Below are 14,416 nucleotides of genomic sequence, written 5' to 3'. Positions count from 1 at the left end.
GATTGCCCAGAGACGTGGACACTGCATCCCTAGAAGTGTTCAAGGCCAGGCTGGCTGGGGCTTTGGGCAACCTGGGCTGGTGGGAGGTGTCCCTGCCCATGGCAGGCAGCTGAAACTGGATGGGCTTTCCCTTAAAACCCAAAACAATTCTATGATTTTCTTTCTTCTTCACTATGGATTGACGCTTCTCTAGTCAGGCTGCATTTGGTAAGCAGTTTGTGAATGGGGAAATCTCCAGGCAATACTAACTAGACTCAGTGCTATGTAATCACTGCTATGAGCTTTGCTTTATACACAAAATAATACACAGGTTTGGAAGCAGCCAAAAACTACCATCATACACATGTTGAAATAAATCAGTTTCTGTTTCACATGCTAATATTTTTTTAAATGTTTTCCTCCAGTCACAGCATATCATAAACCATCTCTGTCACAGCATCTGAATTATGGTACAGACATACAAACTTGCACTGTGTTTACACAGCAGCTTATCTGCTCTTGAACCCCAAAAAGTGCCTTGCAACCTTAATATGCCCTATCCAACACGCAAACACTTCTAGATCTCTCCAAATGCAAATTCCTGACTGTGATTCCTGCCCCTGGGAATACTTTACCAGCACATGGGACCAGAGCTCTGGTATACTTCATAGTTCTGTGTCAATACAGAAAATAGCCAGGACTAAAGTCCTGAGCAGAAGTGCCTCCTACACCTCCTGAAAACACCAGTCCACACAAGAAAAAAGCAGATGTATTTAAAAGACAGTGAACGGAACAGATTTAATCCATGACGGGGTATAATTTGAACATAAACAGAGTATATGTAAAAAACAAAGTGGAACCTGATATGTTCATGTGCTCGTGTGGCTACTGTCTTTACACTGGCCCTGATTTTTTATATTTATTTTTTCTTCTGTGTATTTAAAACCACAACTTTAATACTGGAAGTCCTCTGAGATTAATGTAGGTTGATAACTTAAGTTTATACTCAAAATACAAAATTTCACACAGCAGTTGTCAGCATTCCCATCTCTGGGTAACTATTGTTAAGCCACCATTTCATTTTAATAGTCATTTACCTTAATAACATGACTTAAAAACTGAACTTATTATACCAAATAGGTAGTATGTTTAGTGTCATCATATAAAAATATCTCAATATCAATGAGGATTCAGAGGATGAATTAATTTAATAATCTATTTTCATGAATGTGTATTAACAGGGAGTAACCAGAGAAAGGATTAGGCAAGCAGAGCAGACTATCTATTCCTCACCATCTGTTCTTACACTGAACCCCTGAACTATTTTCTAAGTGTATGCTTCCTTATCTCTTGAAGCCCCCCCCCCAAAATAATTAATTTGATTTTCTAGAAATAAATATTGCAGAATTACTAAACAGAGCTCATGAAACCAGGGAAATAGTGAACCCAAGTAGCTGGAATACAAAGTTATAGCCACATTCCAGCAGCCTGCCCCCGTTCCCATACTTTGGAAAAGTTACAGATGCCCCCATGCCCAGCTCCAACCTCCACACCCAGTTTCTGCATCCAAAGAAATTACCAGATGCAATATCCAAGAAACAGCTTTACTGTAGTGAGTTTTTATCAGTTGATATTTTGTCAACTGATGTCATTCAGTACTGCACTTTTATTAGACTTGGTCCTGTTAATCATCATTGGAAATTCAATAACCTTTTCTTCATCAAGACACAACCACATATACTACATGACCACAGTATTACACTTGTGTAGTAAAAATCTTGTGTGATAAAACTTGTGTGATAAAAATCAGAGGCACAGAAATCACACTTCAGCAGACACACACACTTCTGAGCCTCATGAAGCTCAAAATCCCCAAGATGGCCATCTTTCCCCTACTTGAGCAGAGATCTGCTCCCTCTCAGTGACCTTTCTACAGTGGAAATCCCCTGGATTCTCGCTAGCAGAAAGGCATACAAAATCGTTTCCATCCAAACAGACTTTAATCTTTCCAACACATGCAGCAAACTTATTTACCAAAAGCCTGTTCCAATTTTAAAGGGACGAGTTTCTAAAAATACAGCTCACAGGATTATAACACAGAGTTGTGAGTAGCAAGCGTTCTTGACTTATCAGAGCAACATCTTTAAGAGACACTGCCACTGTAATATTGTCATAGTCTCTTTTTTATGCCACAGAGAACTCAGGCTGGGGAAGTGAGGCTGCTGAAAAATTACAGTATCAATAAACACAAGAAAATAAGGATGAACAGTTTAATCACCATTTGCAGCGCATCATACTTTTCTTTTACAATGCTTGTACTCAGTTATTGCTGTTTGTCAGCTTGACATCAGCTGCTTTTAAGTACATCATTTATGTCACTGAATGGCTTGGTGGCAAACTGTTTCACAAAAGGAAGGTATATGCAGTTGCACAGTGTTTCAAAGCATCAGTCTGTCCCACTTCCCCGGGTAACAACAGCCTGCTGTTTACACAAACCCAAGAGCTACTAGAAAAAAACACAGCAGCACCTCACTTTCAGCTTCAAAATGGAGAGAAGCAGATGCAACCAGCTTATGATTAGGACTGCTAACACAGACAGCTGCAGTAGTTTTTTGAAGGTCACAACACACCAAGGATCTCAACGAGAACGCCTCACAGACAAACACTTTACAGAGCACTTCTGCAAGCAGTCTAGTTTTTCCACAGGCACCTTCAACAAAGCCACGAGCCAAGTGCTTGCTTCTTCAAGAACCAAAGCTTTTCAGGTAGCTGAAGATGTAGCAAAGCAAGCACTCGGGATCAAGGAGTGTGCACATCCCTACTAATGAGAATGAAAGCTGTGCCATGAGGGGCTTGGTAGATGCCTTCTCCTGAATAGCTTCCTTGTGTAAACTATTCCAAGGGGTAAACACTTTCCCACACTGCAAACACCACTGAACTCAGTATAGATATAGGATATTCATTGAAATGTTTTTCACAGTACTAGGATACAATTTCCTCTGTGAATTTGTGGAGTTCCTGTTATGACAGGACATTTGCTTTGTGTTTTGGTTTTATATTGCATTCAAAGCTCTCCATTAGTTCTTGTCTCTCAAGTAGTCCCAGCAAATCAAAGGTGGGATAAAATAGTGCCTACACGTTACCTCTTCCAATATGACAGAGATGGGAGCAATTGGGAGGTGGAGGAGGGCACAGGACCACTTTTGATTTTCCTAATTCAAGCCCTTGAGTCATATGAAAATTATCTGCCTGACACTGTTTTTCCTTCCAGAGACTGCATATCTGAGTTGCAGTGGTATTTTATGGCAGTCTAATTATATGCTCAAAAAGTTTCCCATGAAACAATATCAACATTTTCATTTAACCCGTTCAGGCCACATAAAATACCATGGAGCAGCAAATCTGTGCTATATTGGCTCTCATTGAGTGAGAGATACAGACATGATGTACACAGGGAGAGGGCAGACAGAAAACTCAGAGGCAGCTGAAAGAGCAGGAGATTATCTGTGAGACAGATCTTGTTGTTTTTATGACTTTCTCATGACTCCTCGTCCTGATTTGCCTCCACTTGCTCTTCATAGGGAAAAATTTCCAATCTTTTTTTTATCTGTCAGTAAACACGCACACCTCACCTACCTGCAGCCTACACAGTATGTCCTAGTAACATAATAAAGTTACAAAAAAAAAAAAAAGAAGTTATTACTTCATCTTATGGATAAACTCCAGGCAAAGCATGCAAAAAGATTAGGGCAAGAGCTTATGTTGATATCACAGAATCACAGAATTTCTAGGTTGGAAGAGACCTCAAGATCATCGAGGCCAACCTCTGACCTAACGCTAACAGTCCCCACTGATATCCTAAAACAGACTGTGATAATACCACTAGGATGCTATTTGCCTTTGGGTTTTGTTCCATGATACAAAAAGATATTCCTGGTTTTGAAGGTAACACATGCCATCCCAAATAATGAATTCCCATTCTAAATTTGAAAATTTGGACCAAAATCACTCCTGGCCTATGAATGGTTCAAAGCACTTCAGAAAGTACTCTGCAAATTTCTATCCACAGAAATTAATTATTTTATTAATTAAAATTAATTAGTAAGAATTAATAGAAATTAAATTATCCAGAGAAACAGAAAATAAAAAAGGCAAATACACTACACATAAAAGATGAAATACAGACCCATTTCATGGGTCTTTTCCCTAGTACAGGCTGCCAATCTACCAAAGTGAACATTAACAGTCTTAGTTAAGAGAATATTTCTAGCTGAGTTAAACCTGGACAAGAGCTGACATTGCACACGGGATTTGACTTGGAAAGCACTGGGGGAGAACAGAGGCACTTCGTGCAGGTGCTGGGGGCATGGTAAGCCTAGAGCCTATGTAGCTAGGTACCTGCACTGTCAGCAGCAGAAGCTTCTTCATTTCTAGTCTTTTAAATAGTCTTTAGGAAAGTTACAGTTCTGCTCCCCTCAGCTCAACTCAAGGAAGCCTGTGGGCAGAGCGCTGATACTAGTCTCTGCAGAGACTTTTGGAAAAAAATGATTACTTAAAGATGAGAAAAATGGAAGTAAGACAAAGGGGATATACCATAGCTTTCCACAGGCAGCCATAATACCAGTACAAGACATCCTCAGTCATATAAAACAGTAAAATCTTATCAAGTAGTCACAGGAGATCTGAAGAGAGAGATTTGTGTATCTTCAGATATGCTCTCCACTTACTTCTGACAACAGTCGCAAGACAGCCCTCCCTGCAATTCCGTGCCTCAAAGAAATTACTTGGCATTACAGGAGGGTTCCAGGACTCCAGGTCCCTGAAAACTGGGGTAAATTATTGTGGGGTTATAGCTACATCATGGATTACCGAAGAGCCCCACTTCTTATTTCAAAAGGTGTGTTTGCTCAGACACTGTGCCATAAACCCACTCTTGGTAAATTCAGTTTTTACCTGACTTTCTTCATGGCTTTTTCCATTCTCCAGCTTTGCCAAGGGCTTAGGCTTTCTTAGCTTTAAGTTGCCCATGTCAGGCTTTAGAGCATAGTCAGTTACTGTCTGCTCTTTATGCTGCTGGTTGTCTTGCAAAGGCAGCTGCCTTTCTCCTAAAACAGCAGTGTTGTCCAGATAATTTTCTTTGTTATCATCATCTCTGTAAGAAAAACAAAAATGAAAATGCATCAGACAGGACTTCAGACACCTGTCAAAACATTATGAAGAACGCCAACAAGATCTCAGCTATTCATGGCGTTTTAATTTTGATGTTAAATGTATGTTGCCTACATAACAAACAAACATTACATATATTAGTAAAATGATTCTAAGAGGCTACTGCTTATTGAGAAATCACAAGATAAACTACTGTTACTATTATTACATATTCATTTGTGGAGACATTTAAATGAGACTAGTTTTAGAGGCACTCTTTGGCCTCAGCTCTTTCATATTCCCCAAATAAAACCTGGAACTGTCTTTTTCATGCAGCAGGCCTCTCCCTGTCCAATGTTTTACACTAATTTATAATCTCACAGAAATGTTTTAACACAGAGTAATTCCTCCCTATAGTCACACTTCCCTTCTGACAGTCTTTCCTCATCTTTTTGAGGGCTTTTGTACAGAGCAAGGAAGGTAGGCACACAACATAGGGTTTGAACAATCGGAGGAATGTTTGGGTGGAGGGGACAAGCATCACCTGCTACCGGTTTGGAGAAAGGTTCCCCTTTATAACACCATATCCACTGGTTTAAACAGATGCTGTTGTTCATGTATGCTCTGATAACCACTGAATCTTGAACAGATGTTTTCAATCTTTGCCTAGTCTACAAGGTCCAACCTATCCTAAGGAGACTTTGTTAGCCTTATCCACATCCAACCGATCCCACCTTGGACCTCTCTAATGCCTTCCACTGAGAACAACCCACACGCAGGATGTGAGACTGCCTACTTAGCTGGCAGGATGAGCAGACTGGTACTATTGCTATGAAATCCCTGGCTATTGTCTAGTTTGCAGGTGAAACTTCGGTTGTCAGCTACATTTTTTTCACAGAGATTCTTCAATGTGCATATCCTTGCACAGTCACAAAACTCCACTTACTACTGCTTTGTACCAGCTGCTGTACAGTAAAACACAATATATTAGATTCAGAGCTCCATCTGAATGAAAGTAATATGATTTGGAGTTAAAAACACAGACCATAACATATTTTCTTATAGAATCCTCCTATATTAATCCTCCTATTAATCCTCCTATTGTTTACATATATATAATACTAACACACACTTCCCAGAAATAGTAATAGCTATAGCAGGCAATACCTCAGAAATTTTACATTCTTTTGACAATAAAGGTTTCTTTCTAATGGTTTAACAGAAGTACTCTGACAGCTTTACTTGTTGCCAATGGATTTCAGACAAAATTTGCAATAGCATACCTGGCACTGCAACTGGCCACTTGATCTTCATGTACAGAGTCTGAATTCCTGTCACACCTTGAAAATAGATAGAAAATAATTGCTGATAAATAATTGCTGCTGCAGCAGAAATTTAGCTTTTAATAACATGACAGTGCAGCTGAAAGTACGCATAAACACATTTCACATTCTCACACCTGAGCTGAATCATTTAATGTCATAGCTTCTCAGCGATAGTCTACATCTCAGAGGAAGAAGAGGATTTGAAACGTTAAATATACACAATTTGGCATATCTTTCTCAGCCAGTTGGAAATAATGACAACAAAGGCTTCAGATGTTACAATAAAAATTACAGAAAATTTTTACATGAAATCCTGAGTTTCGATTGCTTATATAATATACTTAACATTCAAAAAAGAATTAGAAACAACAATTAGCTAAGGCTTTTTTTTCTTAGACTCACACACAAAAAAATAACAAAAATACAGCAGTCATTCTTTGAGCAGCAGGGAAAGGAATCCCCAAATAAATTACAAAGTGACCATTAGTCAAAAGTGAACTATCAGAATTTTTTAAAATGCATGAAGAATCATAATCAATTCCATCCCACTGTGTAAAAAACAGCAATATTATCATAGGACTACATAATCAAAACAAGAAGTCTGGATAAATATGCAAAACGCCAGTGTTGAACAGTATACTGTGCAGCATTGATTAATTTTGCAGAATGATACAGCTGCAAAGCCCAAGATCAGTTTTTCTTCAAATAAACATACATATATACACATACACTCCCAACAAATATGTATATACCCTTCCTGGGTATGATTTCTATGGAAGAGTCAGGGCCCTCCTCTCACCCTCAGTTCATACTCACAGGGCACAGGCACTGAGTAGGCCTGGAGCACTTGAAGTTTGCTGGCAGAGGAATCTCTTCATTATGTGGGATGCAGCCTGTACTTCCGCTGACTTGTTAAATTTTTAGAAGAGCTGCCCAGCTTAGGACAGAGCACATTAAGTGATAAATTCATAGCTCTGCATTGCAATTTGACGGCAAGGATTTTAATATATTCCTCTTTCCCACCAGTCTTCTGCCAGTATCTTCACCAAAAGCCAGACTACTGCAGAAATTATTTAAAGGGATACCAAGTGTTTACACTTCCTGAATACATCAGCATTTGTCTGAAAGCATTCACTGAATGCAGCTGGAACAAGTGCAGGTTCCCCTCAATCACATAATATTCCTGCAATGGGTGTAGTTCTCCCTGCAAGGCAAACTGGGCTGACAGATGGAAGACAGAGCTTGATGCACACAGTGAATAAATTTACTGTAGAAATTCAGCTTTCTTTGCCTCTGGATGTCTGTCACAACTTGCCTCTGATCACTCATAAATGACCTTATTGATCTCTGAGATGAGCAAGGCGTGAGGACAGGGTGTAATGGGTAATAGGAATATTCTCTAGTATGAAGAGGGAAGCCCAGCAGAAAAGAAGCCAGGTACCTGGATGGAAACTTTCGGCAAGGAGAAAATATAGGAAGGAAATGCACAGTGAGGAGACAGTGCCAAGGACAGCTGGATGGACAGAACTCCCAGCACAGACCCAAGAGCAGGGTGACATGCCACCAGGTGCGCCATGCACCATGTACCACAGGCAACAAAGGCCAGGGACCCCCACTGGGGCCCACTTTCCCTCCTATGTGTGACACAAGACAAGGTGGGAGGGGACACTTCCAACACCAGCTTCACTCACCCCCTCCTCTCAGCAGTCAGCACACTCAGAAGTCTTCACTTACAGAAGACCATTTTGGCAACTAGGAACACTCTCTGGAAGTATGGTGGGTGACTGAGCAGGTCCATCAGCCAAGGCTACGTGTGCATATCTGGGTAATAAGGGTGTAATAAGGGTGATCTAGAGAAGTGGAAAGCCTAACTCAGCATACACTAACTGGTTAAAGTTATACATCAAGACGTTATAAATACTCTAAGTGAGCACAATAAGCTGTATTTAAGTAACAAGATAGCAGTAGATATGAAAGATAAGCAATGGTGAATCATAGAAGACGGTGACCATCACGTAATGAAAAAGACTATGAGGCAGTTCAGAAGCACAAAATCTGAAAGGGAGAAGAGACTTTTTTCTCTCTGCAAGAATAAACATTAACCAAGGAAACTCACTTGCACAAGACGCTGCTTGAGGCTAAGATCATAGCAGGACCTTTAAAAGATGAATTCACGATATAATGAAAATATCCACCATGAAAGCACAGTGTTTTCACATTGGTTTCTTCCAGAAATGCAGCTTATGTGTTCATGCCACTTGTCTGTATGTACAAACACACAGATACACTCATCTCTTCCCACTTGTAAATCTCATTGCCCAACTTCAGCCACATTTTAACAGCTCTAGGAATACTCAAGAATTTGGTAAGTTTTGTGAGAGTCTGTGGCCATGCAGTAGAGAGAATTACCACCAGCAGAAAAATTGAAGCAGCATCAGACTCATTCCTAAAACATCACAGTATACACCAGAACAGCCTCAAGTCATAAATCCATAAGGGTAGAAGCTTAGAATGGGCATGAAATTTGCCTTTTGACATATGGGATGGGGTCCCAGTCTAGACAGACTGCTGTTCTGACTCTCTATAGCAATTCCTCTGCACATTTCTTCCAGAGAACTCTGTTTTTGTGGGATTGGCTTTTTATTTTTCCATTTTCACCTTTCTAAAGGAGCCATTTCAGTACAGCTGGAAAACTGCTTCCTTTTGCAGATTTGACCTTTAAGATGTTCACATCAACTACTTCTCCACCTGGCTGCACGCATGGCTTGCTGGGAGCGTGGCAGCCCCAGGCACTTGTTTTATCTGGAGAAATGTTCCTGAAACTATTGTTTCAGTGATTTTATGTCATTCAGGAAGCCCTGATTTTTTCCTTTGCCACAAGGAAAGACAAAATGTCAATGGGGATGTCTAAATTGCACGGCAAGCTCTCTTTTTATTCTGTTAAACAGAAGTAACCTATTTTCAGAGATGGCTAGCAGAAACAACTAGTGCTGAAATCAGTAAGAATTATGTATCCTCAGCACTTCTCAAAACAGGCTTTTGGGGGAGGCTTTAAAACAGGATTTAGGGAAAACGACTCTGGAAACCAGGTTTGTTCATTTGGACAATAATTTTCAGATGATGTTCGCTTGCTTTGTTTTCTAAAAGCATGTTACTACTTCTGTGTTTGGGAAAATAAGATGAAAAATCAAAGCCCCTGAAATAAAACCAACAACAGCTTAAATGAGGGAGATTCAGCCTGCAGGCAGTTCCTGGCCCAGCTCTGCCATGCTGCTGCCTCTCCACTCCACACAGCACAGGCTGCACCCCTCTCTTTGTCCCTTTCACCAGGGCAGTACTGATACTTTGCAGACAGCTTTTCTGCCATTCTAGCCCTTATCTTAACATCACACAAAGCACCACAGCACAAAGCTATCAGCTTCAGGTCCCGGAAAACCTCAAGAGTGAGGCAGGCACCAGGCCACACCAGGGGAACATGGAAACAATGGGTATATTTAGGGGACAGAGCAAAGGAAAGGAGACAAAAATATGAAAAAAGTACTATCTGCAATCTGGCTATTCTTCTGTGAAGGAGGAGCATCCCAGAATTTCACATACCACAATTAATCACTTAACTAACAGGTACACCAAAAAAAATAATTTAAAATGACTTACTGATTTAACTCGCTCGTGTTAACTCTTTCCATATTTACCACAATCACACAGAAAAAGTGACTAATTTAAAATATCAACTAAAGCAAGGCAGGAATGTAGGAGAGATTAATTATTTGGATCCCTAAGAAATATTACTTATATTTTCCCATAGTGATTTTGACAATACTTTCGGATGACTCAGACCAAATTACAACTCGGCCTGCTTTTCAGAGTGCGTTCTCTCCCCACAACACTTAGGCAAACACAACACCGTCCAGCTAGGGTTTTTTAAAATATGAGTGTTTTAGCAGTGTAGAACTCACCTAATATACAAACAAATCTATAAATCATCTCCTTCCTGAAAAACTGCTTGACACATTACTGCTGAAGAGTCTTCCCTAAAAGCTTTGGAAACAATCAGAAGCATGCAAAACAATGAGAGAACATGTGAACTGAAACATTTTAGACTGAAATAAAAAGACAATTTCATTTGTAAGCTCTTCACCTTTCTAACTTTCTAATGTCCTATTTTGTTGTCTCTCTCAAACAACAACAACAACAAAATCAACAGACATATCCTTATGATCATGATACAGATGAAAACCCTTCCAATGAGTTTATGGAATTGATTACGAAGTATTAATTACAAATATAATGTATTTGGTGCTTGGTCCATCTAAATAATGTATAATTATATTTTCAAAATATTTGCAAAGAATTTTTTTCTTACTAATGTATGCAAGAAGTACAGAGCATGTGTTCAGACATACTTGAGTTTGTTAAGATCATCAGTACCAGAAATAAGCAATATATTCACAGGAGATTTATCCTACACTGAAATCATGCACTTAAACATGTGTGATGTGCATCATATTTATATCCTCCTAGAAAGGCATTTCATTGCTAAATGGTCAAAGAAAATGTAAAGGCAGCTGTTTTATGCAATACTTTCCATATTCTCAATAATATAGTTAGATTACAGAAAACTGAATTAAAATGTATGACAGAAAGCTTGGGACTTCTCACATAGTACTTACAATTATTCTCTACAGTAGCTAAACTCAGCATTCTTATTTAAAAATAAGGCACATCTTTAAAGTGTTCACTTACTCTGCTAAAGCTGTGGTGTTGAAGGAATTATCCTGAATGCTGAAACAGAAACAAGAAAACATCAGACAAGTCAGCAAAGCAGGCAGGCTCCCTGTATCGTCCTCAGTTGTAAGAACACATGCACAAACATGGCATTGCAAGGCAAGTCTCTGTGTGCTAGCTCTACATGCACGACTGTACCTTCAGCTGCTCTGCACATGCTCATAATCAAGGAACCATAGGGATTAGCCCTACAACACTCACAAAGCCCATCCAGCAGTGCTTTGAATTAATACAGCGATGCAGGTAGTCCATGAGGCTCAGAAAGGGATCATATTCTTTTGTAACTGTAACACTGCTGCTAATAAAGTCTTAGGTTTACAAACAAGTATTCAGCATTCTGTCCTTTAGATGCCTGTTCTATGTAATTGGCTCATCAAACACAATGTTGTTTTTATTACTTAAATAGGGCTGCTCAGCTAAGATCTCTGGATGTTTTTTCTTCTTGTTTGGTGGTCTCTTACATGCTCAGCTCATGGCCAGACCCCAGGGGAAGCTATGAAAAAATAATCTGGCAGAAAGGACAGTTCAAGTAGCAAAAGGCTATTAAGTAAACCACAAGCAATAGACGAAACCATTCCTATGAAAGGAATAGGCTGCTGCCCTCCTGCAGCAAAATGTTTCAGACCTGATGTAATATATTCACTGAGGGTCAACTCAGGATACAGTAAACGACTGGTTTTGAGGCAGCAGTGGAATTCCCCCTCAAACAACACCTCTCAAAGCCAGTAAATACATTCTTGGATCGTTCTGAAATCTTATAGCAGCACAAAACAAACAAAATCCATTCTCACTGATACATACCAGAACTGGGCTTTTTTTTTATACTTTTTTTTTTTTTTTTTTTTTTTTGCTTGGGAAGAAGCAGAGAAGGCAGTGTAGACAACAGCGTCTTATGAGCACTCCTGCTTGTGACAATGGCACGTCACAGACGCCAGCAGCAAGCAGAGCAGGGATACAGAGGTACAGCATCCTCCCCCCTGCAGCAGCTCATGTTGCTGCGTGGTATCGACACATCTCCCAGGTGGCAGCAGCAGGCAGGAGCCACAGACGTGACGATTTCCCTTCTCTCACCAGCAGCGCTGGCGGTGCATCTTATCTTCATCTCTTCCCAGCCTTCCTACCTGCTTGCATGCACTATTTGCTTTTTTCTTTCCTGTATTTGCATATATATCAATTCATATCACGGCACAAATTATCTGGGGATCAGAATATTACAGCCGGTCTCTAGGGACTTCTGCCCTACAAATAAACAGGCTTTGTGAGAGAAGGGTGAACAGAAAAACTCAGTTTAATAATTAGCATTTATAACTTGCCCTAGATGTAAGATTTCAAATTTTCTCCTCCTGTTTCCAGTTATTCGGGTCTGACTGTACAGATCTAAATATTTTTATTTTTTTTTTCTATTTGCAGGACAGCACCCGAACAAAAGGTGTGCTTCTAGCTGTTGAGGCAATCAAAAACTCTGTTTGCATGCTAAAAAAAAAAGTGTAGGGCAACTAAAAAATCTTACATTATTTTTAATAAATATACTTCAGAAACTGTAAGTGCTTGGCTCTTGATTTTAAATGCTGAGGCTAACTTTACAGCTAGCATTTCACGTGTGCAACAGGGGAATCACAGTTTTTTATCACAAAATCAGACTGACAAGCATCACAGCTTGATTAGAGCAGAGCTTAAAGAGACACTACATTTTTATCCCCACTCTCCTTCCTACACATGCACAAGAAAGAGAATGAAAACAAGGATTTTATAAACATAACTTCTCCATTTCTAACTGTAAAGTTAAGGTCAAATTCTCTGTTAATTCACTCCCCATGCAAACATACTGCAGTGCTTTCTTGTTATTACTAATAACAGAACATGACTGAAGACCAGTTTGTAAAATAGGGAGGCTTTGGATGGAGACCAACTTTAAAATGTCATCTCTTACATTGTTTGTATGAACTTCAGTGCTAAACAGCTGTTGCTTAATCTCTTCTAGGCAAGCACTCTAAATTTATTTCAGGTCACTAACAAACTTCCATTTGTTTTAAAGACAGTGCTTGACCAGTGTTATGGGATAGTCTCTTTTTGCAAGGTTGCGAAATCATCCGAAGGAAACAAACAAACAAACAAACAAGATTTCACATAAAACAGAGTAACATCAATAAATAAAGAAAATAAAAGCTGGCTAAAACCAGGATCCTGTTTCAGAGCTAATCTTCCAACTAGACAGATGAAGCCATCCTACTCCTGGGGGAGCCCAAGGGAGCAACTATTGCAGACTCACAATAACTTCACCTCCTTTCTTTTACTCCCAGAAGGAAGGAATTTCTCTTTAAGGGGAAACGCTTATTTCACCAGTGATGTTGGCTTGGCCCTACTGGCTAACCCCACTTCCTTTCATGTGCTTCCCATCCATGTGCTCTGGGCAAGACCAGAACAGGACGAGTCAGGTGTGGCAAAGCCAAAGATGCTCAAACCTGCATCTTTTTTGCCTCTAAGCTCCAAGCACAATCTCCTCATTTTCAGTAATGAAGTTAAAGTCAATCAGGCTTGAAATGCTATAAAACACCACTCTTCAACATACTGAAATTTGCAGTGCGTAGTATATTTTGTCATCACTTTCACATGATGTGTCAGGTCTCTCATCATCCTGATGAAAATAATGCTACACCCATATATGAAGTGAGCATTGGACTATGCCACTGAAGAGCAAGTATACTTTTAAGGACATTATACTTTGAAGTCATTAAAATACATCTTTTTATTATCAAAATAAAGGATTTTAAATCATTTTTTCCTTTTTTATGTCTAGTGATTTAAAGGATTTATATTTTTCAAATATCCTAACTGTGGAAAGACAAATTCTTCTTTAAAAGCTTCCTATTTTATATCCACTTTTGTTTTCATCCTCTTTTGCCAGAAGTTGATCAAGCCAACATAAAGATTGCATGCCAGCTCTCAGCTGACAATAAATATAGAGGACTCCAAAGCAAACATCTACCTATATTCTGAAGATATTGGGATTCAGAAATATGTTGCTGTTCACTTCTTAAAATTTGAGTAAAATACTGTCTTTTTATGGTTGGCAAATAGATTGGCATAGAAATTTCTTTTTTTTTTTTTTGTTTGTATCGCCAAGAGAATTACTGCTAGCTCAGGAGGAGGGCTGAGGTAGGAATTGTTTAGCCTCTAGC

At 39.4% G+C, this 14,416-nt stretch overlaps 1 protein-coding gene across 12 annotated transcripts in view; it reads right to left on the bottom strand.

Moving 5' to 3' along the window:
• The window catches only part of FAM13C (family with sequence similarity 13 member C), a 132,078-nt gene that overhangs the window by 38,860 nt on the left and 78,802 nt on the right, over positions 1–14,416 (bottom strand). For 11 of the 12 annotated variants that reach the window (XM_068688749.1, XM_068688750.1, XM_068688752.1 and 8 more), the window contains 3 exons: positions 11,196–11,234; positions 6,411–6,467; positions 4,933–5,131 (listed from right to left, as the gene is read on the bottom strand). In XM_068688749.1, coding sequence (XP_068544850.1) covers positions 4,933–5,131; positions 6,411–6,467; positions 11,196–11,234 — 295 coding nt within the window. The remainder of the gene's footprint in view (positions 1–4,932; positions 5,132–6,410; positions 6,468–11,195; positions 11,235–14,416) is intronic. The other variant, XM_068688754.1, reaches the window with a different exon arrangement.

This window comes from Anas acuta, chromosome 7, assembly GCF_963932015.1.
Source record: "Anas acuta chromosome 7, bAnaAcu1.1, whole genome shotgun sequence".
NCBI lineage: Eukaryota > Metazoa > Chordata > Aves > Anseriformes > Anatidae > Anas > Anas acuta.
This window is presented reverse-complemented; position numbering and strand designations above follow the sequence as displayed.